General features: G+C 43.3%; 1 protein-coding gene across 1 annotated transcript; it reads left to right on the top strand.

The window, feature by feature from the left end:
• The first annotated feature begins 27 nt into the window (after window positions 1-27).
• Window positions 28-27,286, top strand: MPP1 (MAGUK p55 scaffold protein 1). Its single transcript, XM_016216927.2, has 12 exons — window positions 28-215; window positions 13,275-13,418; window positions 13,694-13,772; window positions 15,049-15,134; window positions 17,598-17,666; window positions 19,275-19,471; window positions 20,864-20,970; window positions 21,517-21,597; window positions 22,566-22,646; window positions 24,233-24,435; window positions 24,685-24,759; window positions 26,491-27,286. The coding sequence occupies exons 1-12, from the start codon at window positions 114-116 to the stop codon at window positions 26,665-26,667; spliced, it is 1,401 nt and encodes a 466-aa protein (XP_016072413.2). The 5' UTR covers window positions 28-113; the 3' UTR covers window positions 26,668-27,286.
• Window positions 27,287-27,827: the final 541 nt, after the last annotated feature.

Raw genomic sequence — 27,827 nt, 5'->3', positions numbered from 1 at the left:
GCCTCCCCTGCCTCCACCACCTCAGCTGCCCCGCAGGCGCCCAGCCCTTGCACTCCAGCCGCGTACCGACCCCTAGTCTGTGCGTCCCCGCGTCTCGTCGCGGCTCCCGCAAGATGACGCTCAAGGCGAGCGGGGGCGACGGCGGGGGCAGCATGCGTACCGCGCTCTCCGACCTCTACCTGGAGCACTTGCTGCAGAAGCGCAGCCGGCCAGAGGTGAGCGGGCCCCGCGGGTCCCCGGGGCGCAGGGTGCGGAGCCAGGACTCCGCCGCACCGCTTGCTGCAGGACCTCCTCCGTCTGTGGCCCTGTCCCCGGGGAGGGCCTGCCCTCAGGGGTCCTGTTGCCAGCGTGAAGGCCGCGGTGGCCAGCAGCCTGTGCGGAGTTTCGGGTGCGGCGGGTGGTTGCCCCCAGCAGCTCTTCTGGTAGGAATCAGAAGAGGCCGAGGCCTGGACAGAGTGCTTATTAAGGTCAAAGAAAACTTCTTCGTGGACGGAAGTCAGGGTAACAGAAAGACTTTAAGGAGCAGATCCAAGAGTATGTCTGATTCCTTGGTGTTGAAATGCTTGTGTCTGGTCGGCAGAAAGGGTTGTAAAAGCCACCTCTGGCTCTAAAGTGCTCTCTCACTGTCTCTCTGCATTTAGGCAGGATCCCTTGTGTTAGTGTGCAAATACGGCAGCCTGTGTGTATTTGCGAGTGGACAAGGAATGCGAGGATTTCGGAGGTAATTCTGCCCTCCGGATTCTTGTGATGACCTGTAAATGCCTGTTAGCCTCTATCCTCAAACATGCCCACAGGGGAGGTTGATCATTTTCTTCTTATTTCTCATAGCTCTGGGTGTGGGTTGGACCAGCAAGATAAGGTTGCAGCTCAGGGCCTCAGGCAGGGGTGAAGCCACCAGAACGCTCCCTCACTCCCTCACTCATCTGGAGGGGGAGGCGAGCTCTCCTTTGGAGCCATCAGCCAGAAGACATGCCAGTGGCCCTTCCATGTGGCCTGGTGTTCCTCACAGCATGGTGGTCAGGTACCAGCGAATGCCAAGAGGGAGGGAAAGAGAGAGAGAGAGAGAGAGAGAGAGAGAGAGAGAGAGAGAGGGCATCCAACTGTGTGCAGTCTCTTTTTCTGTCTGCCCCTTCACTCAGCATAACCTGAGCCCATCTCTAATTCCATGACCAAATCTTGTATAAACCTTATGGGCAGGTTGAGAGATTGTCTGCCTTTTTGAAAAGAGGCCCTATCACTACAAGACTTACGTTGTGGGTGCACCATCTAAGTAAACAGCAGTTTTCGTGGAACTGTGAGTTTATCCTAAAATATTGGATACAGTCTGTGGGTTAACCCATTTGTTTTGTTGTCATTAAAGGATTTGAAAAAGCTGAAATAATAAAACTTACTAAATCCCTGAATGAAATTAGTATCCAGATCTGCCAAGGTGTGGACACAGAGGGAGAACCTCCAAGTGGTGACGGGTGGCTTGACCCCACGAACCTGCTGATTCTTATTTCTTGAGGTTCACCTTCCCTTTGGGGTTCTTACCAGTCTTCGCTGTCAACACTAGGCTCTGCCTCTTACCTTGCTGTCTGGCCTTGGGCAAGCTGCTGAAGCTCTCTGTGCCTTAGGTTTCTCTTCTCTGTAAAATGGACTTGCTTGGAGGGTTGTGGTGACATTTACCTGAGGTGATGCTTGTCAGGCACTTCAAACTGCAGTGGGACATTGAACTGCACTGGGACGTCCAACATCTCTCTCAGAGCTGCCAGTTCAGTAGCAGTCAACACTTTTTTCTATCCTGGCAAGAAGCAGGAAAACGTGTGCGGAAACGGAAGTTATTGGCTTTAATGGAATTCAATTGTGTCGCTGAAGGCGTCATTTAAGGGGATTGCTTTGTGTAAAAGTTCTAAAGACTTAAAACTCAAAGTTTCACTTTTGACCATAGTCCACATTTAATATTGAAAAAGTATTGTCAAATGATAACTGCAGTAGGTTTAAACTGTAGCCTGTCCCCCACAGTTAAGTATAGTTCCTTAGAGAAACTAATTTTATAAGCTCTCTCTGGCCTTATTCTTTACATTAGTAACCATTAGTACACATAAAATTGATTGGAAAATTCCTAATACTACTTTTCTCTTCAGTCTTATTTGAAGCATCACTTTTCCGATGACCTGCCATTAAATAGGTGGAGAATCCCTGAAAATTCACTCAGGCCCATCCCACATCGAAAAATGAACTAACAAATAAGTCAGGCCCGGGTGAGTTTCCACTAAGAAGACCTGTCTGTTGATTCCCAGGCTATCAGATGCAGCATTACTCCACACTGGTTATCATTCATCCTGGCCTACTATGTGCAGGCCTGGTGCTGGGGCTAAGAAGTAAAGTGAGGACAAAGAGGCAGGTGTAAGGTGTTGTGAAGCTGACAGAAAGGATAATAGGAAATAAAGTGTAATTTTCAAATTATTTTGTCCTCTCCCCACTTTCCCAGTAGAAGGTGTGGTCTCAGCCTGTGTGACTCTTCCCCTCCAGGAACTTTGTGACTGCCTCTCAAAACTAAAAGACTCGGTATACCTTGCAGCTAAGAATGTGGTGTCTTTGTGACCACTTGGAGGCTAAGTATAGTAAAGTGTTATCGTGTAAAGTCTAGTCAATATTTTAAATTAGAGAAGATAACCTTTTCTAACGCATTTGTTCTCTGACACTGAATTAGATATTCCAGGTCAAAATCAATTCCCTTAAATCAGAGTTTTTCCTGACCTTGGCATTATTGACATTTTGAGTCTGGTAATTCTTTGTAGGAAAAGTAATACCTGCCCCCCTCCCCAGTTGCAACAACAAAAATGTCTTGAGACATTGCCAAATGTACCCTGGAGCAAGCAAAACGAAGTCAATTGACATTTCATTGATGTAGAGATTTTCCCTAAGCAGTGACTTGCTCAAAACTTTCAGTGTTGCTAAAAAAGGAGGACTCTGGGTGTGGGGTATGGAAAGGCAAGAGTAAATAACCGAATTTCCAAAAGCAGCTAGGGGAGGGGAAGTGAACCCAGGGGTGGGGCACAGGAAGAAAAGCTCTGAATTAAGGAACCAGAATACAACTTTCATAACAAGGAATTTTCTGATTCTTCACTTTTTCTTTTCTCCTTCACATGAACAAATACATATATATGTTTTTGCTCAAAAGTCACCTTTCCTGCAAGGCCTTTTCTGGACACCCTATTTAAAATCACAAGCCCCCTTGCCCCGTTTCTGCCTTATTTTTCTCCGTAGCACATATCACCTTTGGATATTCTGTTTAACATATGCATTGTGTAGTAGTTGAATCTGCCCACTGGAATGCCCACTTTGTGAACACGGAGTCTCGTCTCTTACTCATTGCTGTATCCCAAGCATCTGCATAGATTTTCCTTAGATGGGTACTAGTCCTCTCACAGGGATTCCAGCTCCCACGGGCTCAGCTTGCCCAAGTTGTGTGGAGAAAAAGCCCTTCTGAGGCGTGGGCTGCAGGTGAGGAGATGACTTAGGAGCAGAGAGTGCCCTGCGGTTCTGATAGGAATGAACTTCCATTGATACCCTGGTGTGTCCCTCACAGAAAGGCCACCTCTGTGCTGTGCGCTTTGGGAGGTGCGTTCTCTCCTTCAACCCTCACAAACTCTGAAATCCATGCTCTTAATTTAAGTCCTAGAGTTTGAAGCTTACTAGTCCTTTAACTTCAGACAAATTTCTAAACCATTTCACACAAAATGGGGATGAGGATTTTACGAAAGGTGCATGTACACAGTCCAGGCGCCGGTTTAATGGAAATACCTGGCTTTGCAGTCCTGTGTTTCTGTCTGTGTGGAGCTACTTGAGTTTCCCCTTTCCCTTCAGTGGAAGGAGAAGCCTTTGCCTGTGTACATAGTACACTGGATAGATAAAGCGCTTTGGAAAAGGACCTTTAGAGACTTGGCCTTTGGATTGAAGTATGTGTTCTCAAATGGATTTACTGCCTGAGAAACGATGTGCCTAGTTAATGTATAATTTTAAGACAGTACTTGCCAGAAAGTCCTGGCTCTTAGGTCTTCCTCTCCTTCTAACTCTTTTCCCCAGATCTTAGTCTTTTGTGGTTAAACAGTGATAACCTCTTTCTAGTGCCTTGAAGCGCTCTTGGTGTTATTAAAGTGTGTCTTGTGTTTTGTTTTGTTTTTCGAAAGTGAAATAGTATATCGATGGGGCAAAGAGTGGGACGTTTGCATGCCCCTGGGAGGCTGGCAATTGTGGGGCAGTGCCCTCTTTCGTGACCGCTCACCTTCTTGGTCTGGGCCTTCTCCTGTCTGTTCGCCAACTGTGGAGTTGGCGAAGAGACTAAGAGTAGGCCAAACTATATTTGTTCTTTCCTTTGTTCACTGTCACTCCTTTGTAATTTGATTGTTTGAATGAGAAAACCAACTTTAATTGCCCCTGCTTTATTCACTCCCCCACCCCCTACCCACACCCCTAAGTTTGTTTTTTATCTCTTTTTTTAATCCCTACTTCCTTTGAGCAACTACCTCTGCCCTTTGAACCTTGTTGCAGATGTTTCCTCCAGAGAGGGTTTCAGAGCAGCAGGCTTGCCACTCCAGCAGTTTGTAGGATTAAAGGCCAAGAGGTTGCAGAGCAAAGGCCAGACGTGCACTCATGTTTACTCCTCGGTTTCTCCTGAATCTGAGCAGTCATCTTTAAGCAGAGTCACGCCCACCTTGCCTGTCATTGGTGTGGGGCAGGCCCACCATAGCACTGGGGTTTCCCATGTCCACTGGAGATAAGGGTGGCGGTTTTGAAGTTGTGAAGGGAACTCTGCAAAATGAAGTCCAATACCTTTGGCTTTTACTGTTTGTCAGTATTGCTCATCACTTACCAGTTACATGGTGATGGTAGTGGCAAAACTGAAAAAACAGCAGCACATGCCTTGGTAGTCATGCATGTCATCAGTGAATGTTGAACAGGCTCCTGTTAGAGCCAGGTACTGTTCTGGGTGCCTGGGTCCTTGAGTGAAGACAACAGACAGAGAGCTCTGCCTGTGTGGGACTTATATTCCATCTTGGGGAGACACAATAAACAGAATAAACAAGTAAAACGTACAGAGCATGTTGGAATGTATTACCAGCTATGCAAAGAGGACAAGTTAGAGGAGATCAAGGAGCTAGGACAAGTTGTCGATCTAGGCAAGTTAGTTATCCTGAATCACAGGCAAATACCTTCCCCTTTCTCCTAAACCCAGTCTCTGCCAGTTGTGCAGGAGGTGGACTGGGATGCAATTTCATCAGGCAGAACTTGTGTCTGAATCCTAGTTTTTCTGTCTTTGCCTCCCAGTGAAGAGGAGACTTCACTTTGATCTGTTCCCAGGACTTCCTGTCTTCTTCCCCTCTTTCCCCTGCAGGTGCCGTCCTCCTCACCATTCAGAAAGTTTCTGTGAAGCTCCATTTGCTAGGTTTAGAGAAAGCTGACAGCCTTGGTCTGATCTGTGTCCTTTGAGCACTTACAATCTAAGACAATCTTAAACTTGATGGAGGATGTCATTCCCATTTATCATTTATGTTGGATAAATGAATGAATGAATGATTTCTTTTTCTAGGATGTTTTTTCCTTGGTTTTTCAGAGAGAGTGGAAGGGGGGAGCAGGGAGAAAGAAGAACATCAGTGTGAAAGAGACACATCAATTGGTTGCCTCCCTCATGCATCCCAACCAGGGCCAGGGATCAAGCCTGAAACAGAGGTCCGGAATCCAACCTGGGACCCTTCAGTCCACGGGCTGACGCTCTAACCACTGAGCCAAACTGGCTAGGGCTGAATGAATGATTTCTTCTCGTCATAATGAGCTGCTGAAGGAAAGACAGAGACCATGACTTAACTATGTCAAGTCTCCTACACTTCATGTAGTCTCAGACACACAGATTGAATTAAGCAGTCAATCGCCTTTACTCTGTATGTGTGTGTACATGTGTACACACAGACATCAATTGGAAGTGTATGCCTGCATATCGTTGCTGCTACAATTTTCTGTAGCAAGGAGATACAGGAGGCTCATTGAAGGAGTTTGCTGTAAGGTATGGTGGAGGAGTGCTGGCCCTTCTTTTCTGAGGGAAGTTTCACTGAAGACAGGCTCTGGGGAGGCTTAGTAGGCTGGGTAGAGTGTGGAACAGGAAGACAGGGTGGCTTAGGGACAAATTCATGGTGGAGAAGATTGTGCTTTGCTTTTGGAAGCCTTACTGTTGCAAGTTGGTTCTTTACTTACCACGTTGGAGGCTTCCGTTTACCTTAGTCATCATTTGTAACTTCTGAGTGAGTACAGTTGTGACTCTTAGTCATCGCGAAGAGGAACGACTTGATGAATAAGCACATTTGAAAGACCAACCTTTGGGATAGCAACTCTTGAACTTTCCTGACTGGAATGTATTCTGCCTCTGGTAAGCTTTCCTGAGTCCTTAATTTAAAGGCTGACATGTTAAAATCAACCTTTGCAGTAAAGCTGAGTAAGAAGTTTATCTACCTCATCTAGGTGCACTATCAGATAGACTTCTCCCCCGTCAAAGGTCATTTTGTGTTCTGTGGACTAAGACTTTCTAATCTGTCATTATTTAGGGCATTATACAGGGTTCACCAAGTCTGAAAACACAGGTGAATCATCATAAATGATTTATTGATGGTACATTACAGCACATGATAAAATAATATGATACACATTTCCAGACTTTATGGCCACCTGTATACTATTATAGTTAGCAACACACATAAGTGGTAGTTGCTGATAAAGCCATAAAATTAATTTCCAAGTTTTGTTTTTAGCCTTCTCAGCCCCACAGTTACTAGTGATAAGGAATTCTTAAGTCAGGATCAAGGAAAGTCCTTAATTTTATTTCATGCTTTGCATTAGAAATGTGAGATTTGAGCTCATAATTTTTTGGCAGCAATTATTCAATCAGTGGTCCTTGAATTCCTCATTCTATAGGCTCAATCTGTAATACATGCACATGGTAAAAATATACAAATAATACAGATGGCTAATTTGAGAAAAGGAATTCTTCCTTCCAACTTTACATTGCTTTTCCTCTGGTTTTCTTGAATCGACTTAGAGAGATATTTGATTTTGTGCCCTTTAAATGGACCTGTGGCAGTAGCTACCTCGCTTTGACAAGTTCTAACCACAAGGTCCCAGGTCACCATGGGCAGTGCTTTGAAGAACTGTTTGGTCGCTGTGTATCATGGCCTCTTACTTTCCCATCCCAGAATATGAGTGAGAACCTCAGTCTGGAAACCGATCCTGCATACTGTATATTACTCAATGGGCATAGTTGCCTGTACCCATCCTTTGGTACAAAGCTCTCTTAGATATAGTTCTTTGGTTGCAAACAAGTGCTACTTACCAGCCATTGTGCTAGTTATTTTATGCAACAAGCTCAACTCTACTAGAGCTCAATTAACAGTACAGTATTCAAACCATGGATTTGACATTTGTATTATGTGTGAGTGTATGTCTATGTCATTTTATCGTGTGTAGATATACATAACCACCAGTACAATCGAAATACATTGGAGAGATTGAACTGTTCCATCACCACAAACACTTCCCTGATTCTACCCCTTTATACTCACATCTCCCCTCATTCCACCCTTGGCAACCCTTGGCAACCACTAATCTGTTCTCCATCTCTATAATTTTGTCATCTCAAGAATGTTATATAAATGGAATCATATAGTATGCAACCTTTTGAGATTGGCTTTTTTTCATTCATCAAAATGCCTTCTAGATCCATCTCAGGTTGTTACGTATATTAATAGTTTATTCCTTTTTATTGCTGAGAAGTGTTCCATGGTAAGGATGGACCAGTCTGTTGAACTGCTCACCTATTGTAAGCCATTCTGGTTGTTTCCAGGTTTTGGTATTATGAATAAAGCTGTTATGAACCTTCCATGTACAGGTTTTGTGTGAACATTTCTCAACAAAGTGCCCAGCTCTCTTCCCAAATGGCCATACCATTTTACATTCCCACCTGCAATGGATTAGAGATTCAGTTTCTTTGAATCCTCACCAGCATTTAGTGTTATCACTATTTTTTAACCTTAGCTATTCTGATAAGTATATAGTAGTTTCTCATTATGGTTTTGATTTGCATTTCTCCTTGATGGTATTCAACATGTTTTCATATCCTCATTTGCCATCCTTCCTTACACATCCTTTTAGTGAGATTGCTGTTCATGTCTTTTGCTTATTTTCAACTAGATCGTTTTTATTATTGAGTATTGAGCATTTTTTATATATTCTAGATACTAGTCTTCTGTTGGATGTATGGTTTGTAAATGTTTTCTGTCAGTCCATAGCTTGTCTTTCATCATCTTCACACAGGCTTTCACAGAGCGAAAGTTTTTTTTTATTTTTAAGCGGTCCAGTATATCAGTTTTTCCTTTTATGGATTCTGCTTTTGGTGCCAGGCATAAGAATTCTTTGTCTAGCCTTGAATCCTGACGATTGTCTCCTATGTCTTTTTTCTAAAAAGTTTTATAGTTGTCCACTTTACATGTAAGTCCATGATCGATTTTATACAGTGTGCAGTTTATGTTAGTGTTTCTTTTTTGCCTATGAGTATCCGATTGCTCCAGCACCGTTTGTTGAAAAGCCTACCCTTCCTCCAATGAACTGCTTTTGCACCTTTGTCAAAATCAACTAGGCATATCTATGTGGATCTATTTCTGGGTTCTCTATTCTGTTCTATTGATCTGTGTGTCTATACCACACATTCTTGGGTTACTTGTAACTATAGAAATCTTGAAACTGTGTACACTGATTCCTTCTGCTGTCTTCCTTTTCAAAATTTTTTCAGCTATTCAAGGGCCTGTGCCTTTACATCATACATGATTTTTTTAAAGTCATTTAGAGGCGCTTTTAGTGAAACCTACTTGGGTCAGGAAAGTGAAGCTGCTTGTGCATAAGAAAAGTAACATCCCAGGTGCAGGGGACTCAGCAGCCAGCACTTGGCTTCTATACCAGAAAGCAGGAGAAAATGACCTGGAGAGCATGTGCCTGTCTGCAGGGGGCAGCCACGCTTCAGCCCGACCCAACAGCTTTATCCACTTCTTGCTTATCCCAGTCCTCTCTGATCTTGTTTAGGATGGCAAGATGCCCAACTCAGTTCTTGTTTTCTCAGCCCCTTTTGCAGCCTGGGCTGGCTGTGTTCTGCAGTTCTGGCCGATGAGACATGAACAGATGTCCACTGGAGAAGTTCTGGGACAGTTGCCGCTGTCCTGGCCCTTTTTCCTTCTTCCTGCCTTGAAAGTGGAACTGAAGGCTAGATTGGCAGCTTTGGGGGAGATGTTTTCACCCGAAGCTCATTTTTTCCTTTCTCTGTACAGGGACTTCAGAGCCCCAGGCTGTTGTACTCTGCAGTGACACAACTCTTCCCAGCCAGGTCCTCCTCCGTGCACATTTCAGGCTCTGCTGTCTCAACTCTGCTTGGTCAGTGACCATTCCCCCATCTGCTTTCTGTCTTCTAGAAAGTTACTGAAATCTCTCATCCCTGATGACTTCTTCATGTTTTTTGTTTGTTTGTTTGTTTTTTAATGTGTTTCTATTTCCTTGCCCCCTTTGCTCTCGTTTAAACAGGATGTTGGGTGCACACAGGTACTTAGGCTGCTACCTTGAACCCGAATCACAGTCACTTACAAAAAGCCTATCTCACCAGAATAGAAAGCATCGTACTTTGTAGAGCTTTTAGGAATAATAGATTTTCATTTGCCTGTATAGATATTAATTGAAACTGAAGGCATACATGAACTGTTTAATGCTGCACATCTTCTGTAGCAGTGTCTTTCAGGATTGCAAGTGCATCTCAGCACTCCCCTACAGACAGACTTGCACAGCATCTTGACAACAGCCCACATTTATAAGTAAAGCACTGAGAGGTCAAGAAACTTGCCCAAAGTTACCTGGCTATTAGTTAAAAGAGTCAGGACTCAAACTCAGAGAGTTTGTGTGTATTTCTGTTAAAAGGCATGCCTAAGATTTGTAACCTGTGCTGTCTTTTTACTTTCACTGATTTCTTTTATTGCAGTAACTGTGAGTAACACATGCACATGGTAAGTAATTTCAAAGGTTTAAGTGGCTACACAGTGAATACAATTTCCTTCTCACCCTAACCTGTGGGTTACCCAGTTCTCCTTCCTAGAAGCAACCGCCGTTGTCTGTGTCTCCTTTCAGAGATAGCTTATGCATTTACAAGCAAATATGAACGTCGTCATTTTTTCAGTTTATGCTGATGATAAGCATTCCTTTCCTCTCTGCAGGTTTTTCTTCCTCTTAACAATATATCTTCAAGGTTAAGCTCAGAACCTCCTTTTCATTGCTACATGGTGTCTGTATGCCAGGATACCCCCGCAAAATGCAGTGTTAACTATACTATTGAGCCATCTATATAGAGAACCTTGAAGTTACGTGGAGTTCTGTGCTTCCAGGTACCAGAAGTGAGATTTCTAAATATACAACCCTATCTCAGGCAATTCTGTTGTAATAGCGAGGTCATATGACTCAGTGTCATATGAGTCTAGTTCCTACACAAGGCAGTTTCTCTTTCTTAGTACTTCCCTCATTTGAGGCCACCCTGTAACTAGCACTACTTCAAATGTCACCATCTTAGTAAGTTGCAGACATCAGAACGCTTCACCCCTGAAAGCTTCAGTTTGCATATCATTAGCTAGAGTTCAGTATTTCTTTATGGTTCTTTTTGTTATTTTTATTTTGAGATAGAACTTACATACACTAAATGCAATGGATGAGTTTTAACTAATACATACACTATGTAACACCAAACTCTGTCACAATATAGAATATTACCAGCATCCCAGGAAGTTCTCTCATGCCCCTTCCCAGCCTTTCCCTTCCCACCCCATCAGAGGCAACTATTTTAAATTTTTTTACTGTAGTTTTGCTTGTTCTAAAACCTCATAAATTGTATCATATAGTATGTATTCTTCTGCACAAAGCCTCTTTCACTCAGCAATGCTTTTGAGATTCGTCTGTGTTGCTGCATGTATCTGCAGTTTGAACCTTTTATTATTGAGAAGTATTGCATCATGTGAATGTACTGCAAATGATTTATGCATTCCCCTGTGGATGAACACCTGAGTTGTTTCCACTTCTCAGCTATTATGAATGAAGTTGTTATGAGCATTCACGCACAAGCCTTTTGGTGGGCATCTGTTCTCTTTTCTCTTGGGTGAATACCTAGGAGTGGGATGGCTGGGACATAGGTAACTGTATGTTTAACTTTATATAAGAAATTTCCAAACTGTTTTCCACAGTGGCTGCACCATTTAGCATGCCCACTGGCAGTGTATGTGAGTTCCGGCACTTGGTGTCATCTGTCTTTTTCATTTTACCCTTCCTGTTGGCTCTGTAGCGGCATCCTGTGCTTCCCTGATTACAGCGAGGCCAGCCCTTCTTCATGTGCTTATGGCTGGTCACATGTCACCTTCGGTGAAGAACCCATTCAAATTTTTTGTCTATCTTTTCACCCTTCATTGTTTGTCATCTTGATATTGAGTTTGTAAGAGTTCTTTTCATGTTCTGGATACAAGTCAGACGGAAATACTGCAGATTTTTACTCTCTTGCTGCGCTATGCCTTTTCATTTTCCTGAGTGTCTTGGGGAGAAGTTTTTCGTTTTGCTGAAGTCAGTTGTTTGTTTTAATGCTCATTGCTCTCTGTGCTTACTAAGCCTTTGATCTTTGTGTCTACTCAGCCCTTGCCTACATCAGGGAAGTTTTTCAGTGAACAGTTTTTCTTAATTGTAAAGTACTTATCTTTTTAGTTTTCCTTTTACAGTTAGGATCTTTTCTGTTGTACGTAAGATATTTTTGCCTACTCCAAGATTATGAAGATATGCTGTTTTCTTCTCAAAGCTTAGTTGTTTTACTTTTCACATTTGGAGCTGCAATCCATCTGGAATTGGGTTTTGTGTATAAAATGAGGTGGGAATCAACATTTACTTTCCCCATATGCTTTTCTGATTGACCCAGCACCATTTATTACAAAGACCATGCTCTCTCCACTACACTGAAGTGGCCCTTTTATCATAAACCAGCTGACCATGTACATGTGGGTCTGTTTCTGCAGTTTCTATTCTGTTACACTGGTCTTTTATCTATTCTCCAGCCAATGCCACAATGCCTTAGATCACTTCCAATTTATAATAAAGAAGTCTTGCTATCTAGTAGTGTAAGTTGTCCGGCATTACTGTCATCAAGATTGGGAGGAAGAGCTCACAGTGGAAATGACATTTTGAGATGGTGGGAGGGGTAGTGATGATCTCATCTACAGGTAGCCATTTGGTTTTAGTGGGTATTATTGTTATCATGGTCCAGGAGCTGGTCCTAAGTGCCTAATTCTCCAGTCCAGATAGAACTCCTTTTAAAAAAAAAAAAAAAATGTTTTTGATTGATTTTTTTAGAGAGAGAGGGAGAGAGAGAGAGAGAAAGAAAAAAAATCAACGTGAGAGAGAAACCTCGATCGGCTGCCTCCTGTACACCCCCTACGGGGATGGAGCTAACAACCCAGACACGTGCCCTGATGAGGAACCTTTCAGTGCATGGGAGGATGCCCAACCAACTGAGCCACACTGGCCAGAGCCAGGTAGAACTTCTTTATAGCCTAAGAGCTGGTTTGTGAGAGATTGATACTGACCTGAATCACTTTTACTGCTGTGTGACCCAGAGCATCAGGAAGTAAAGGGGGAAGAGAACAACTGGGTCCGATGCTCACCCCTGCTGCTGTGCCTGCAGAAGCGCTCACTGTTGGAATGGGAAAGGCCCTCGTCATCCATGCTCACTTCTCCCCTTTGCTGATGCATTCCTACTGCAGTTCTCCCCTCTGCCTCCTCCCATTATGAATTAAACCCACCCTAGATCTTCACTACAGAGTATGTGCATGTGTGTGTATGCCCCACGTAGGTACATAGCCCCTTATCCAAAGCTCTTGGGGCCCAATGTGCATTAGAAATCACAGTTTTTCTAATTGTGTTACATTTTATGTAATTCTCCGAGCAAGGTCCAGGGCAACACCCTATAAATCAAACACATTAATATTTCTGCAACAAACTGCATAAGCATGTCTATTAAGTTGGGTAAATAAAGCTTACAGAGAAGCTTCACATAAATTTAAATGAGATTGGATGCCAAACTCATAACTTGGTTTTCAGAGCCTTTGGGTTTTAGAATTGCAGTTACAGACTGACGGAGGGCCTTCGCTGTTTACTTCATATATTGCTCTGTTGTTTTGACCTGGCAGGTTGTGTCGCAGCAGTTGAATGCCGTGACCGAGGACATGTATACCAATGGGTCTGCTGCCCCAGGTAGCCCTACCCAGGCTAAGGGGCAGGAGATGCGGAAAGTGCGACTCATACAGTTCGAGAAGGTCACAGAGGAGCCTATGGTAACCCCTTATCATATTCACCCACTGCTTACTCTCAACCACATAAGTCTCTGGGCCACAAGAGGAAACTCAGAAGGCTGAGTTAGGGAAGCAGCCAACTGTCATATTATCCCTCTCCATCTCAAGCTCCTCCTCAAAGCATGCCTGTTCTAGTTGAGAACCACCCCAGGTATAGATGGAAAATATACCTCCTGAGAAATTGCCTTAAATTGTCTTTAAGATAACCTCATAAAGAGCGTGAAATAAAGTGTACTGTGCCATTGTCTCTATTTCAGGGAATCACTCTGAAGCTGAACGAAAAGCAGTCCTGTACGGTGGCAAGAATTCTTCACGGTGGCATGATTCACAGACAAGGTACTCTGTGGGTTCCCACATTGTGTTTCATTAACCTCAGTGGTGAGGGACATGAAGCTTATATTCTTCAAAACTGGGAGCAGTTTTGTATGCATGCCTAGAGATTTTCTGTGGCTTAATAACTGACTCTTGGAATAAGATCTTCATATGAATTGCCCAGTGCCACCATCTCTCCCTCTGAGCGTTTCTTATACACCTATGTATATATACCAGTATTTTTCCAGTTAGTTAATATTTGAGCAATTACTATATACAACCCATTGCATTAGAATTTGGGTACAGATTAGTGAAGAAAACACACCACCTTTGCCTCCTGGAGCTAACAGTTAAATTGAGAAAATAGATGTTAAACATTAGCTCCTACCCTTTTGTATCTGGGAGGCACAAATATTGGTACGTGCTCTTTGCATAGAATCTAAACGCTGATTAGCTTTCCCATTACGTAGCATTTGAGGGTTTTAGCTAAACAACAAAGAAATATCAAACTTGCAGGTGAATGAGGAGCACTGTGTCCTTTGCCTTGCATTGTTATTTTCGGTGTGTACAGGTGTGTCATAGCCTCCTGGGATCTGTAGCTACTCTAATTACAGGGAACTTTGAGGATGAGGTGCATTTATTTATTTATTTATTTATTTATTTATTTATTTATTTATTTTTAATCCTCACCCAAGGATATGTCTATTGATTTTAGAGAGAGAGGAGGAGGGAGAGAGAGAGAGAAACATCAATATGAGAGAGAAGTGTCAATATGAGAGACACATCAATCGGTTGCCTCCCATATGTGTCCTGACCAGGGATCGAACCCACAACCTAGATGTGTGCCCTTGACCAGGAATCGAACCGCAGCCTTTTGGTGTGTGAGATGATGGTCCAGCCAACTGAGCCACCCAGCCAGGGCGAGGAAGAGGGGCTTTTATTCTGCTGTTGGAGTACTGAGGTCAGGGAGGATAAGATCATCTTAAATTGTGAAGTACTTGCCTTGATACATTCCTCAAGGGAATCGAAAGAATATTCATGGCTGAATTGTGTAAAATCCTGAGTATTTTTCACATGTATTGTATAATATGCTCTTGATCATGGCTTCTTTTCTGTGTTATCTTGAGTTATATCAACAGTTTTTACTTGAACATTTAAAAAACTTTTTTTCAATTACAGTTTACATTCAATATTATTTTGTATTAGTTTCAGGTATACAGCGTAGGGGTTAGACACAATCATACACTTTACAAAGTTGAACATTTATTCTTTTGTGGACTGATTTTTCATTTTGTGTTAGGCTCCCTTCACGTCGGGGATGAGATCCTAGAAATCAATGGCACAAATGTGACTAATCACTCAGTAGATCAGCTGCAGAAGACGATGGTGGGTATTTGCTATGTCAATGTCCTCATGAAGTGTGGGTCCACGTTGGTGTCAGTGCACCTCATTTTTCTGTCAAAGTATCTGTACCTCATTGAGGAGACTGTTACCATTACCAGTCTTATATTCTGTGCAAGAAATGAGAGCTCTCTGCTTTCATTTAGTAAACTTCTACAATAAGGCAGATAACCCAGAGCATCTATCTAGAAAGAACATTGGACTGGGTGGAAGAGGCCTTGGTCTCTAATGGCAGTTCTGAATCCCTGCTCTACTTTATTCTAGCCCTGTGATTGTGAGCAAGTGAATTAACTTCTCTAAGTCATCTGTAAAATGAAGATAGTAATACCCATTCTTGTGTTACAGATTTGTTATGAAGAGCAAATGGGATATTATAATGAAAAGTTGACTATGCTGTTTAGATTCAGTTGATATTTGTTTAGCACCTACTATGTGCCAGGCATTGTGCTTGGTGTTTGTGCTGGCTATCCTTTTTGCCCCTACAGATTCTTCACCATCTTCCTTCACCTCTACACACACCAGAGATTGTTTCTGTAACCAAAGCATTAAAAAAACCCAGGGGTGGTTGGGTGTAATTGGCCACCGCTCGCAGGAGCCACACCTCAGGCACTTAGGAGTGAGATGCTAGGGTACCTGCCAGGGAGTGAACCAGAGAACAGCAACTTGGAAAAAGTGTCATTGGAACCAAAATGTGTTTTTTCACTTGAGGCAGAGATGAGGAAATTGAATTTTGGGGAGCTTTAAAACTTGCCCACGATCACATGGCTTTTAAGGATTTGCTTTAATCAAAGCTCCTTGTTTAGACTTCTGCTTCTGGCCAAGATGAAGAACAGGGACCATACATAACCTTCCTCTTGAAATGACCCAAATCCTAAATGCCCATGGCCCTAACGGCAGAGCTTCAAAATACCTAAAGCGAAAACTGGTAGGACTGCAAGAAGAAAAATACAAATCTATGATTATAATCCAAGATTTCAGTATTTTTCTCTTTATAATCACTAGAACAAGTAGCCAGAAAATTAGCATACAGAAGAGGCAAACAGCACTATACACCAACTTGACCTAACAGACATGCACAGGACACTCAGCCCAGCAACACAGTGCACGTTCTCCTCAAGTGAACAGAACATTCCCCAGGATAGACCTTAAAACAAGCCTCAACAGATTTAAAGGATTCAAATCATACAAAGTGTGTTGTTTAACCACAAAAAAAAAAAAAAAAATTAGAAATCAAAAACAGAAAGATATCTAGAAATCCCTAAATATTGGAAATTAAACAACACACTTCTAAACTAACACACCGGCCACAGAAGAAAACATGTTGAAGTGAATAAAAATGGACACAGTCTCTCAGAGTTTGCGGAAAGCCACCAAAGTGGCGCCAAGGGGGTAGTTTAGAATGAAGGTCTCAATCAGTGGACTTAGCTTCCACCTTAAGAAACAAGAAAAAGGGGCACATTAACAAAATTAAGGATAAAAGCCATATGATCGTCTCCATAGATGCAGAAAAAGCATTTGACAAAATTTATCCCTTTACTATAAAAACTCTCAACACAGTAGGTGTAAAAGGGACATATCTCAATATAATAAAGTCCACATAAGACAAACCCACAGCTAATATACTCTGGCTGAAAAGCTGGAAGCTTTTCCTCTAAGATCAGGAACAGAAAGTGGAATTGCTTCTTTTGGAAAAATAATTTGAGGATAGCTATTAAAATGTTCTTATCTGTTGATCCTGCATTTCCATGATGGGATTTTATTCTGTAGAATTCGAAATGCAAATATATAAGGACATATGTTTAAGGATGTCTGTTGCAGCAGATTGTAGTGAAAGGAAGCTGGCACCAGTCATAATGCCCAGTAATCAGGAGGATGGCTGAATAAAGTAGGATATATCCATAGTGTGGAATGCTGCACAGCCATTAAAAAGAATGAATGATTCTTTCAACAATAAAGATAAATTTAAAAATAAAAGAATGAGGTCTTCATGCAGGGACCTGAAAGCATGGCCATCAGGTAAAGCAAGTTATAGAATAATGTACATAATACAATTCCATTTTCAACAGAAATACATACATATGAATATATATATAAGTGTAAATATTTGTACATGTTTTTATTGGTGTAGAGAAAGTCGTGGATGTATGTGTGCCAAGATTCATTTTAGGTACTTATGGGGACCTTTTGTGGTCGAGTGGGGGGGCAGAAATCATTAGCTTTTCTTTCATTATTCTTTGTATGTCTCCATGTTGTTAGGCTAGTTTATGGGGGTACATGGCACTTGTATTGAAGGAGGAGTTGTCCTACAAAATTTCTAAGTGTACAGTAAAAATGGTGATTGGGAAAAAACACACATGGGACTTGGAGAGGGGAAAATGAGTTTATGAAACCCCAAATCATCCAAGTTAGTTTTCCTTAAAATTTTATTTCCCCTTTCTTTTTTAACAGAAAGAAACCAAAGGCATGATCTCATTAAAAGTAATTCCCAACCAGCAAAATCGTCTTCCTGCATTACAGGTAGGTAGCACCATTTGCTTTGTTGTGATGATGGTGGAATTCAGGCCCAGATATGATTCTAACTTTAAGTTCTATATATCGTACAAACATAGCTGCCTGGTGCTCTCTGAACTAAACTAACAGCCATTACAAACAGAAGGACTTCTTTCTGACCATAGGACTTCACCGCCTGTTTATAATGAATGTGAAAGGAAGGGGTAACCTCCTTATTCTACAACCCCAAGAGGAAAATGGGCAAAGAGAATGAAGGGATCATACATAGGAGAAAAAATACAAATGGCATTAAACATATGAAAAAATATCCAGTCTTACCATCAAAGGGAGTAATAGCTTGGATGGGGCTTGGCAGGTGAATGTGGAAGGAGTTTTGTTTTGTTTTTAAAAATACCTCTGAAGTTTCTGTTACAGATACTGCAGTAACAGGCCAGGGTCTTTAATAGGCATATTAGTGTTCACATTTTCATTTTTTTATTGTGTCAATTTTGGTAAATTGTGTTTTTTGGTGATTTATCAAATGTATTGGTGTGAAATTGTCATAAAATCTTATAACCTTTTAAACATCTCTGGGATCTCTACTGGGAAATTGTATCTTCTCTCTTTGTTTAACTAGCCTTGCTGGGAGTACTTAATTTCATGAATCTTCAAAGAACCACTTTTGCCTTTATGGATCCTCTCAACTCTTTTTTGTTTGATTTGCTTTTGCTCTTTATTGTTTTTCATCTTTCTTTGGGTTGAATTTGCACTCCTAATCTTCCTACCCAAGGTAACTGATATTAAATTCTGAAATAGTTTCTTCCAGTCTTTTTTCCCTATGTGTAAACAAAAACTTTTTTCTTTTCTTTTTTTTAAATATATCTTTATCGATTTCAGAGAGAGAAAGGGAGAGGGAGAAAGAGATAGAAACATCAATGAGGAGAGTCATTGGCCGGCTGCCTCCTGCACACCCCCTATTGGGGACCGAGCCCAAAGCCCGGGCATGTGCCTTGACCAGGAATCGAACCTCAATCTCCTGGATCCTAGGTCGATGCTCAACCGCTGAGTCACGCCCTGCCGGGCAAATAAATACTTTTTTCAAATGTCAAGTGTATTGTTTTTGTTGACTGATATTCTCATTTAATGTTATATCAGCAGCATTTTGCAAGGGCTTTAAATATTCTTCTACAAGTTGATTTTTATAGCTGCATGGTCATATATTCAATAGATGACCATAACTTAACTAAATTCCCCATTCTTGGAAAAGTAGGTTTCCAATCATTCATTCTTATCAATAAATTGTGGTGAACATACTTATCCATATATTATAACTGACATCTTTTGCATTGAAGTGGATTGTGAGATCAAGGGGGTATCAGCTCAGACCCAATAATCACAAACATGTTGGCCCAGAAAGGCAGTTCACACCTTCTTTTTGGAGGGCTCAGGTGTGACCCCTCCATAAACACAAGAGCAACCAGTTCCAGTCACTTCAGCTCCCCCTCCATTCTTGCCTCTGTGTTATTCATTCAGTCCTCATCCTACTTATTTACAGCAGAACTTTCTACTTTAATGTGCTGATGCTGATGTTTTTCTCGAAGCTGCCACTACAGTTCCCTTTGCCTTCTTTTTCAGATGTTCATGAGAGCACAGTTTGACTATGATCCCAAAAAGGACAACCTGATTCCTTGTAAGGAGGCGGGACTGAAGTTTGTTACTGGGGACATTATCCAGATCATCAACAAGGATGACAGTAACTGGTGGCAAGGACGGGTGGAAGGTTCCTCCAAGGAGTCGGCAGGATTGATCCCTTCTCCTGAGCTGCAGGAATGGTGAGCTGCTTTTATAAAGGAGGAACTTGCAGATAGAATGGCCCCAAGCCTGCCACCAATAATGATTTAGTTCCAAAACCCGACGTCTTGTGTGTAGTTTCTGTTTCTCAACCAAGTCAGCCTCCCAGCTTCCCTGGCATATTGGGTAAGGGCAGGGGTAACAATGAGTAAATGAGCCTAACTGGCAGGCCTTCACAGGAAAGGGAGCCCGAATAGCTCTTCATTTGTCTACGGGCCTCTGTTTCCCCAAATGATCTCCCTGTGCTTACAAAGGAAGTGGCAGCACTGGAGCTGGAGCCCTCCCTGGCCTCCTGCCTCCCAGGCTAGTGCCTTTCTAAGAAGATATTTTCTGAGTCCTGCAGAAAATAATCAAATTTTAAACGTGTGTCCTTTATGCAAAGTCCCAGTACATAGAAAATGAGGTGAGAATCAGCATTCATCCCATATACTTATCTGGTTGATCCAGCACTACTTATTACAGAGCCCACACTTTTTCCACTGTACTGCAGTGTCACCTTTATCATAAACGAGCTCAGAGAGACGGGTGCCAGGCCTAAGGCCCCCTGCCAGCTGATATCTAGACTCATGCAGGGATGGCTTCTCAGGGCTCACCCACCTCCCTCCCCTCTCTGGAAGATTCTTAGGTGGGTGTTCAAATACCAGGCAGTGGAAATGTGTCCAGGAGGAAGCGAACCCCCACCACATCCTCCCATCAATGCAGCCTGACTGTTGCGGGCTGGGCTCTTTCCACCTCTCTCTTTGCGGAGCCGTCAGCCCTAGGCAGCCCAACTCAAGTGCAGCACCGAGAATACAGCGAACACACTGGCTCACATGATTCTTTCCTCACTTTCTCCATACCGGTCTAAACCCTGCTCACCACAAACCCAGGGCCTTCTACATGCAAGAGAGAAACTGAGAGGAGGGGAATGGGGGGTTGGAGGGAGAGAGAGAGATACAGGGAGGTTGAGGCTGGCAGGGACACAGAGCAAGAGGCTTACAAAGAGCAGGGATATGAGCTTGAAGATGAGAGAGGTTAGGTTATGAGAGACAGAGAGATGGGGAGTAAGGGAAGGGGGGAGAGAGACAGGCTGAGATACCAAGGGGGGTCTCAGAGAGAGACAGAAAGTGAGGGGCTGAGAGAGAGGATAAGCATGAAGGCGGCAGTGTTAGGGACACACAGAGAATGAGTGGCTGGCAGAGGGTGTGAGAGGAGAGGGATCAAGGACACCATGAAGTTCTTTTGGCACGTGCAAAGGGAAGGAGGCAGATCAGTCTGGAGGTTTTGCATAGAAGGGAAAGGGGGTCACTGAGCTCTGTCACAACACAGGTGAATGACCCTGGGGCTTTTCCACTGCGAGTCCGCTGACATCCTTGGTCATCTTTTCCTATTAGGAGGGTGGCAAGTGTGGCTCAGTCTGCTCCGAGCGAAGCTCCAAGCTGCAGTCCCTTCGGGAAGAAGAAGAAGTACAAAGACAAGTACCTGGCCAAGCACAGCGCAAGTGAGCATCCTTGGGCTTCCTGGGGCCCCTCCCGGCGGGCTCCTGACCAAGAGACAGTGTGGTGCTCAGTGCAGCGCACATTATGCAGACAGCATCCTGTTTCTCCTGCTTTTCTTTCATTACATTCATCTTCCCAAGCTGGCCACAGTCAGTGAGACAAGACAGTACATGTAAGGGAAGGCTAGTCTGTTCACACCTACTCGTCACCCTCACCCCCTCAGGTCACCAACTGAACAGCCTTCCAGACCTTTCTCAGTGTGCCGCTACCATCAGCATGACCAGCTGGAAGGCCTGAACAACCCCAGAGCATAGCATGTTTTCCCAGGAACTAATTCTGGCTTTGTTTTTTAACCTACGGTGGTTGGAAATATAATATACTAAAATTCTAGATGGATTTCCAAGCAGAATGTAGATAAATGAATAATAATCTACCACTTATTAAATGCCTCCATCCCACTCTAGATAAGGACAGGAACAGGAGAGAATCACAGAAACTGAAATCGCCTGACATGGAAATGAACGTTACTTGGTTTTCTTTGTCTATAGTTTTTGACCAGTTGGATGTTGTTTCCTACGAGGAGGTTGTTCGGCTCCCTGCGTTCAAAAGGAAGACCCTGGTGCTGATCGGTATCTTCTTGTTGCCCCCCCCCCCCCCATTGCTTTCCTAGTTACAGTACCTTCCTGTCCTTATTTTCCTGCCTGTAGTATATAACCCTTTTTCAAAAAAAAAAAAAGGCAGGGAAAAAAGAAAAGAAAAAGAAGGATTGTCTCTTGGGTTCTCCATACAGAACAGATATAAAGAACTTTCTTACCTCATCTGGGTTCACCTTACAAGTGCAACTAAACCTTACAGGTTTTTCAACAACTAATTCTTTTAGGTTGGGTTTATGGCTGGCCAGTCCTGACTTGGGTTTTGCTCTGTGTTCATCTGGTTGGCTGTAGGGGTGTTCCAGTCCTGTGCTTTTTTTAAAGTACATTGTTAGAGTGCTTTGTTAGCCACGAAAATGGCCCTGAAAAGTATTCTGAGCTCTTTAGTCATCCACATAAGCACTGGCCTTGAAACGAAATGAGTCCTCACTCCAAACCCAGGTATGTGGGCCTTGGCTCTGGTGGGTGGCTCACCTCCCTGTCTTTAGAATTAAAATATTAGTTGGTTAGAAGATCTGTATTAGGGTTCCGGTGAAATTTTCAATAAAAACGTCGGCTTAAATTCAGCGCTATTCATTTGAGAGAGCTCAGTAAAGCAAATATCCTTAGAAAATAGAACCACCACCACCCCCTGGTGGTATCTGGCTTCTCTGTGGAAATAATAGTAATGTTCTAAGTCCTGACCCTTAGCCCCTAGAAAGAGCTGCCTTCCCCAACTGGAACAAAAGGGCCTGAAGCCCCAGATCCCCCTGTGCCTAAAAAATGCTTTCACCTGACCCCAGCCCAGAAGCTGTGCCAACTCACTGTCACCTGTTGGCGATTTCAAGCTCTGAGAGATGAAAACCCATATCTTATTCCTACTTCCATCCCCTCCTTTCTCTTTGGGAAAAGAAATGGAAGCCTTCATTAAAATCATAGCAACCTGGGTTCTTTCTTCCCTCCTGCAGGAGCCAGTGGGGTGGGTCGCAGCCACATTAAGAACGCCCTGCTCAGCCAGCACCCGGAGAAGTTTGAGTACCCAGCCCCATGTAAGTAGCTCTGGGGGCCTCAGAGGGTAAGTGAGCACCACTCTCCACCTGAGATAACGTAGTGGTCCTTTTTTGATGATTTTATTTGAAATGTTTGATTATAAAAAGAGAACACAATTTAGACAAGATACAAATTTGTACCCCATAATCCCTCCAACTAACAATGTAACTGTTTTTTTTCCTCTCTTCTAAGCTGTTCATGTACATAACAGAAGTGGTAGTCAACATTTTTAGCCTGCTCTAAAAAATGAAGCGAGTAATACGTTATTAAAACATATTACTGCCAGGCTGGTGTGGCTAAGTGGTTGAGCGTCGACCAAGAAGTCACCTGGTCAGGGCACATACCCGAGTTGTGGGCTGGATCCCCAGTGGGGGATGTGCAAGAGGCAGCCAATCGATGTCTCTCTTATGGATGTTTCTATCTCTCTATCCCTCTCCTTTCCTCTCTCTAAAATCAATTAAAAAACATTTTTTAAAAAAGTATATTACTTTTTCTCTTTAGTTTACATTATAAACATTTTCTCATGTGCCTTAATCACTTTGAGGACTTTCTTCTAGCCCACTGAGTGGCTCTACTGTAATTTCCTTACCTACTTCACTTTTGTTTGATGTCTGGGCTGCCTCTAATTTTCACAAAATATCTTCTAAATCAAAGCAGTGCTCAGGAGAGGTACAGTGTCCACAGCAGTCCGGGTAGGGGAAGAATCCGGCCAGTGGTCAGGTGGGGAGTTAGATACTTTCCATTCCCAGAAGTGGATCTGTATAGTATGGTTATGTACATTTCCAGGATGAGATTCTGCTTATCAAAGTAGAAAACTAGATTCTAAACCTGCTATTAGTATTTTTTTTATTCCTCGCTTCTCCATTTCACCTTTAGGGACATTGTGACACACTGGGGGCAGAAAGCAAATGGCCCAGGTTGAGGAGTAAGTGTCTAGACGTGGAAATAACCAATACAGGCTCGTCATTTAATAAGTCTGAATGAGAAGGGAGTTATAGAAAGAGGGTGAGATAAGATGGAAAGGAGAGGCATGTGCAGTTATGGCTTGAGGATGACGGTAGAGATGGAAAGCAGGTGAGGCCCACTGGGGAGGGGTGGGGAGGATGGTGCTTCAAGCTACGCTATCTGGAGCATATTTACTTAGAGGACAGCTTATGTGAGTAATAGTAAATGTTGTGACTTAAGAACATTCCAACACTTAACAATATGAGTTTAAATGAAACCAAAGGTGCTCTTCTTTCCAAGTTATGAAAAGAAAACTTTAAATATACTTCCAGAAAATTCTGACCATAGCCTGTAGATCTGTTTTCAAAGTATCTCCAGCTCATTTTTGAGCTTCAGTATTCCTGGGGTTGGTAGTTTGAGAGATGTAACTTCATGTTAGGGGAAATGATAGGAATTTTTTATGTTGGGCTTCGCCTCTTGAACGTTAAATGTGTTCTGGGTGGATGGGGGATTTCCTGATCTGCCTCATCACCTATTGTCAGCCCTTAAGGATCCCATGGGAGGAAACTCTCTAATACCCTCTCTGCTGGTCCATGGCGAGGACCCCAAGTTTTTCAGGGGGTTGGGTTCTTGTGCACAGATACAACCCGGCTGCCCAAGAAGAATGAGGAAGACGGGAAGGAGTACCACTTCATCTCCACGGAGGAGATGACAAGGAGCATCTCTGCCAACGAGTTCTTGGAGTTTGGCAGCTACCAGGGCAACATGTTTGGCACCAAGTTTGAAACAGTGCACCAGATTCATGAGCAGAACAAGATTGCCATCCTTGACATCGAGCCCCAGGTGGGTAGGCATGGAAAAGCAGGAGTGCATGGGAACAGGGAGCTGAAGAGCAAAGCTCATGGGAGTCTTTGGGGAGCTCAGATTTGCTTCATATACTTTCAGTGGGGTCCTCTGGAAGAACAATAGTACAGGAAATGATGGAAATCGTACTGGGCTTGGTGACGCCCAAAGATACTTACTAGAAGGAATGCATCATGACAGCTGACTACTTTTTTAAATCTTTTCTGCCTTCCCCTTCCTCTTTTCTAGACACTAAAGATTGTCCGGACAGCAGAACTTTCGCCTTTCATTGTGTTTATCACACCTACTGACCAAGGCACTCAGGTGGGAAGGAGGGGATTGTGCAGGGTGGGACGGGGTTCACTCTCTAGGCCTCTCCAGACTGGAACATCGGTCCAGGTCATTGCGTAGAGTACTGGCTGGAGCTCAGCTTCTGCCTGTGACCAAATCTCCCATGAGCCTACTGACTACTGCTGTCCTTCCTGCAAGGCCAAGAAGCCAAAGGGCATATGCACATTTGATTCACTCCGCAGTTATTAAACCACTAGCTAGGCCAACTACTATGCTGGGTAATGGGGACACCGTCATTGTTCCAGAAGTGCCCACGGTCCAGTGGCAGAGATGGACAGTCGGGTAAATCTTGACACACTGGTGTGACGTGGGCTCAAGTGGGGCAGGCAGGGGCAACTGTGGAGGAGACTGAATCCACCCTGTGGTGTGGGGTTGCTATGGCTGTGGGAGTGTGGGAAAGGAGAGAAAGGAGGCTGGGAATGTACTGAAAAGTCTCCCTTGCTCCCACTCCTACCTGCTCTACACCCACCATACACACACTTTGCTGCATCCTGCTTTTTCACTGAACACAATGGAGATCTTTCCACACCAGTGTGTGGAGAGCTTCTTCAGTCTTCCTTAATAGCTGCATGGTTTCCCATTGCATGTATGTAGCATTATTATTTTGTATCACTGTTCCCTTCTATATGGCTATTTGGGTTGTTTTAAAATTTAGACTATTATAAATAATATGGCAACTAATGGCCCTGTACATATGGCATTGCACATGTGTGCAAATATATCTCTAGGAAAAATTCCAGACAGGATTGCTGGGTTCAAGTATGCATGCTTTGGGAATTGGGAATTCAGAGATTATTACTTGGGAGAGTGCTTATTTCCCTGTGCCAGGACCATGTTTTCCAAACTTTCATTTCTGGCCAATCTAATAGAGGGGAAAATGGAATCTCATTGTACTATAAACTGTTAAATATCTTGTCAGACTTTTTTTTTTTTTTTAATATATCTTTATTGATTTCAGAGAGAGGAAAGAAGAGGGAGAGAGATAGAAACATCATTGATGACAGTCATTGATCGGCTGCCTCCTGCACACCCCCGACTGGGGATGGAGCCCACAACCCAGGCACATGCTCTGACCGGGAATCGAACCCCGATCGCCTGGATCCTAGGTCAATGCTCAACCACTGAGCCACGGCTGGCCAGGCTCTTGTTAGACTTTTAAGGGCCATTTGTCATGTCCTTAGCTTATCGTTCTGTCGGGTTATTGGCCTTTTTCTTATTGATTTCTAGGATCTCTGTATTAGAGCAATTAGCCCTTTGTGATATCAACTGCAAATATTTTTTTCCAATTTGGCATGTCTTTTGGTGCTTATTGCTACAGAAACATTTTTACTTTCATGAAGTTAAATTATCAGTCTTTTCATGGCCACTTGGTTCTGGGTTCTAAGTTGCACTTGAGCTTGTCCTGGGATTGCAGCTCCAGTGGGTGCTGAAATGGCTATCCACATTCAAAGGTAAGAACTGGGAGATAGCTATTGGTCTTCCAGAGAGCTCTGATTAGTTTGAGATCTTCTGAGAATTATTCATAATTGATTGGCTCTCTGTGCCCTTCTAACATTCTCAAGCAAGGTCTTCAGAGTTTGTCTCTAAGCAGGTGACTGTGAGCCAGGCAATGGTCAAAACAGTCAACACCCACTTAAAAGCTGTCACTAGCCTCTTGGACTGGGCATGCTGCAGCCTGCTTCATCAGTGGCTCTTTCTTTGCAGACGGAAGCCCTGCAGCAGCTGCAGAAGGACTCAGAAGCCATCCGCAGCCAGTACGCTCACTACTTTGACCTCACACTGGTCAACAATGGCGTTGATGAAATCCTTAAGAAATTGCAAGAAGCCTTTGACCAGGCGTGCAGTTCTCCACAGTGGGTGCCTGTCTCCTGGGTTTACTAAGCTTGAAGAATGAAGCTACTGTATGCCCTCTCCAGTATTTGGAACTCCATTCCCCTTGCTTTAAGACAGAGGGTCACTCCAGCTAGTTTTGTGTCAGCTTCCAACTCTATGCAACTACCTTAATTAGGCCAGTGGGTGTCAGTCTTATTCAAGCTCCTGAAGGGCTGGGCTCTGGTGTTCCTGATACATGGGGCTCCATATATCAGGATTTCAAAAGGATTTCTGGAAATTGTGGCCAGAAGCACTATCCAAATGCAAATCAGATGGCACACATGGGGAGGAAAAGCAGTGGACCCTGCCCCTCTAAAGCCTGCGCTCCTTCACCTTTAATCACACTGGGCATTTCATTTCTTTACTATGAAGAAAGCAATTTTTTTACTGCAACTTTCTAAAAGGCCAAAATGAAACAGCTGTGCAATAGGATGTATGCTTTAGGAAAACCCTCAAAAGCAATAAAAATACTAGTTAAAATGCTAATGACCTTGTAACTCTGGGTTTTTACCTCTGGAAAGGGAAACGTCATTTCCCTTTAAGCTCCCATAGGATGGCAATGACACTAGATGCTTCCCTCAAGGCTTGAACAATTTTAAGGGTTGAGAGATCAGAATTATCCTACCTCTTGTGGGGGGAGGAGGGGGAGGGTGTCCATGTGCTGGGCAGGGCACAACTTGGTGCATCATCACAGGTATATGTACAAGTACACATGCAATATACAAAAAATACTTTGAGAACAAAGGTGTAAGATTGCCCAGTTTTGCTCCATGGGGAAAGCAAACATCTTTGCTTCCACTTGCACTGGCCTTTGTTATGACATGCCAACAAATCTTACCATTTTCCTAAGTCACTCCTTTTAGCTTTCTCTTTATTCACAAGATGATTCGAGCATCCACATGACTGGCTGCCCAGATTAAACTCTCAAGCGAAAATGAGCAACTGCTAGGATTATGAACCTGTACCCTGGAGAAACCCCCAATCCCAGGTCCCAAGCCTGGTGTCCACATAGAAGTCTAATTCTGGAACCCATTAGAGGAAGGCATTTAGCTTCCTGCTAATACTTAGAGGCTTACATTCTGGCCACATTTAGAGTGGGGGAAGGGGGGAAACCCAGCCTCTGGGCCTAGTGGTGAGTCCTGGGCACTAGGATGCACATACCTGAAAAG

This window comes from Miniopterus natalensis, chromosome X (assembly GCF_054644295.1).
Source record: "Miniopterus natalensis isolate mMinNat1 chromosome X, mMinNat1.hap1, whole genome shotgun sequence".
NCBI lineage: Eukaryota > Metazoa > Chordata > Mammalia > Chiroptera > Miniopteridae > Miniopterus > Miniopterus natalensis.
Note: the sequence above shows the minus strand (reverse complement) of the source record. Positions and strands in the feature narration are given on the sequence as shown.

Coding starts and splice junctions, on each gene's coding strand:
- MPP1 (XM_016216927.2), top strand. CDS start 114: ATGACGCTCAAGGCGAGCGGGGGCGACGGCGGGGGCAGCATGCGTACC. Junction 13,773..15,048: donor TGGCATGATTCACAGACAAG/GTACTCTGTGGG, acceptor ATTTTGTGTTAG/GCTCCCTTCACGTCGGGGAT. Junction 21,598..22,565: donor GAAGACCCTGGTGCTGATCG/GTATCTTCTTGT, acceptor TCCCTCCTGCAG/GAGCCAGTGGGGTGGGTCGC.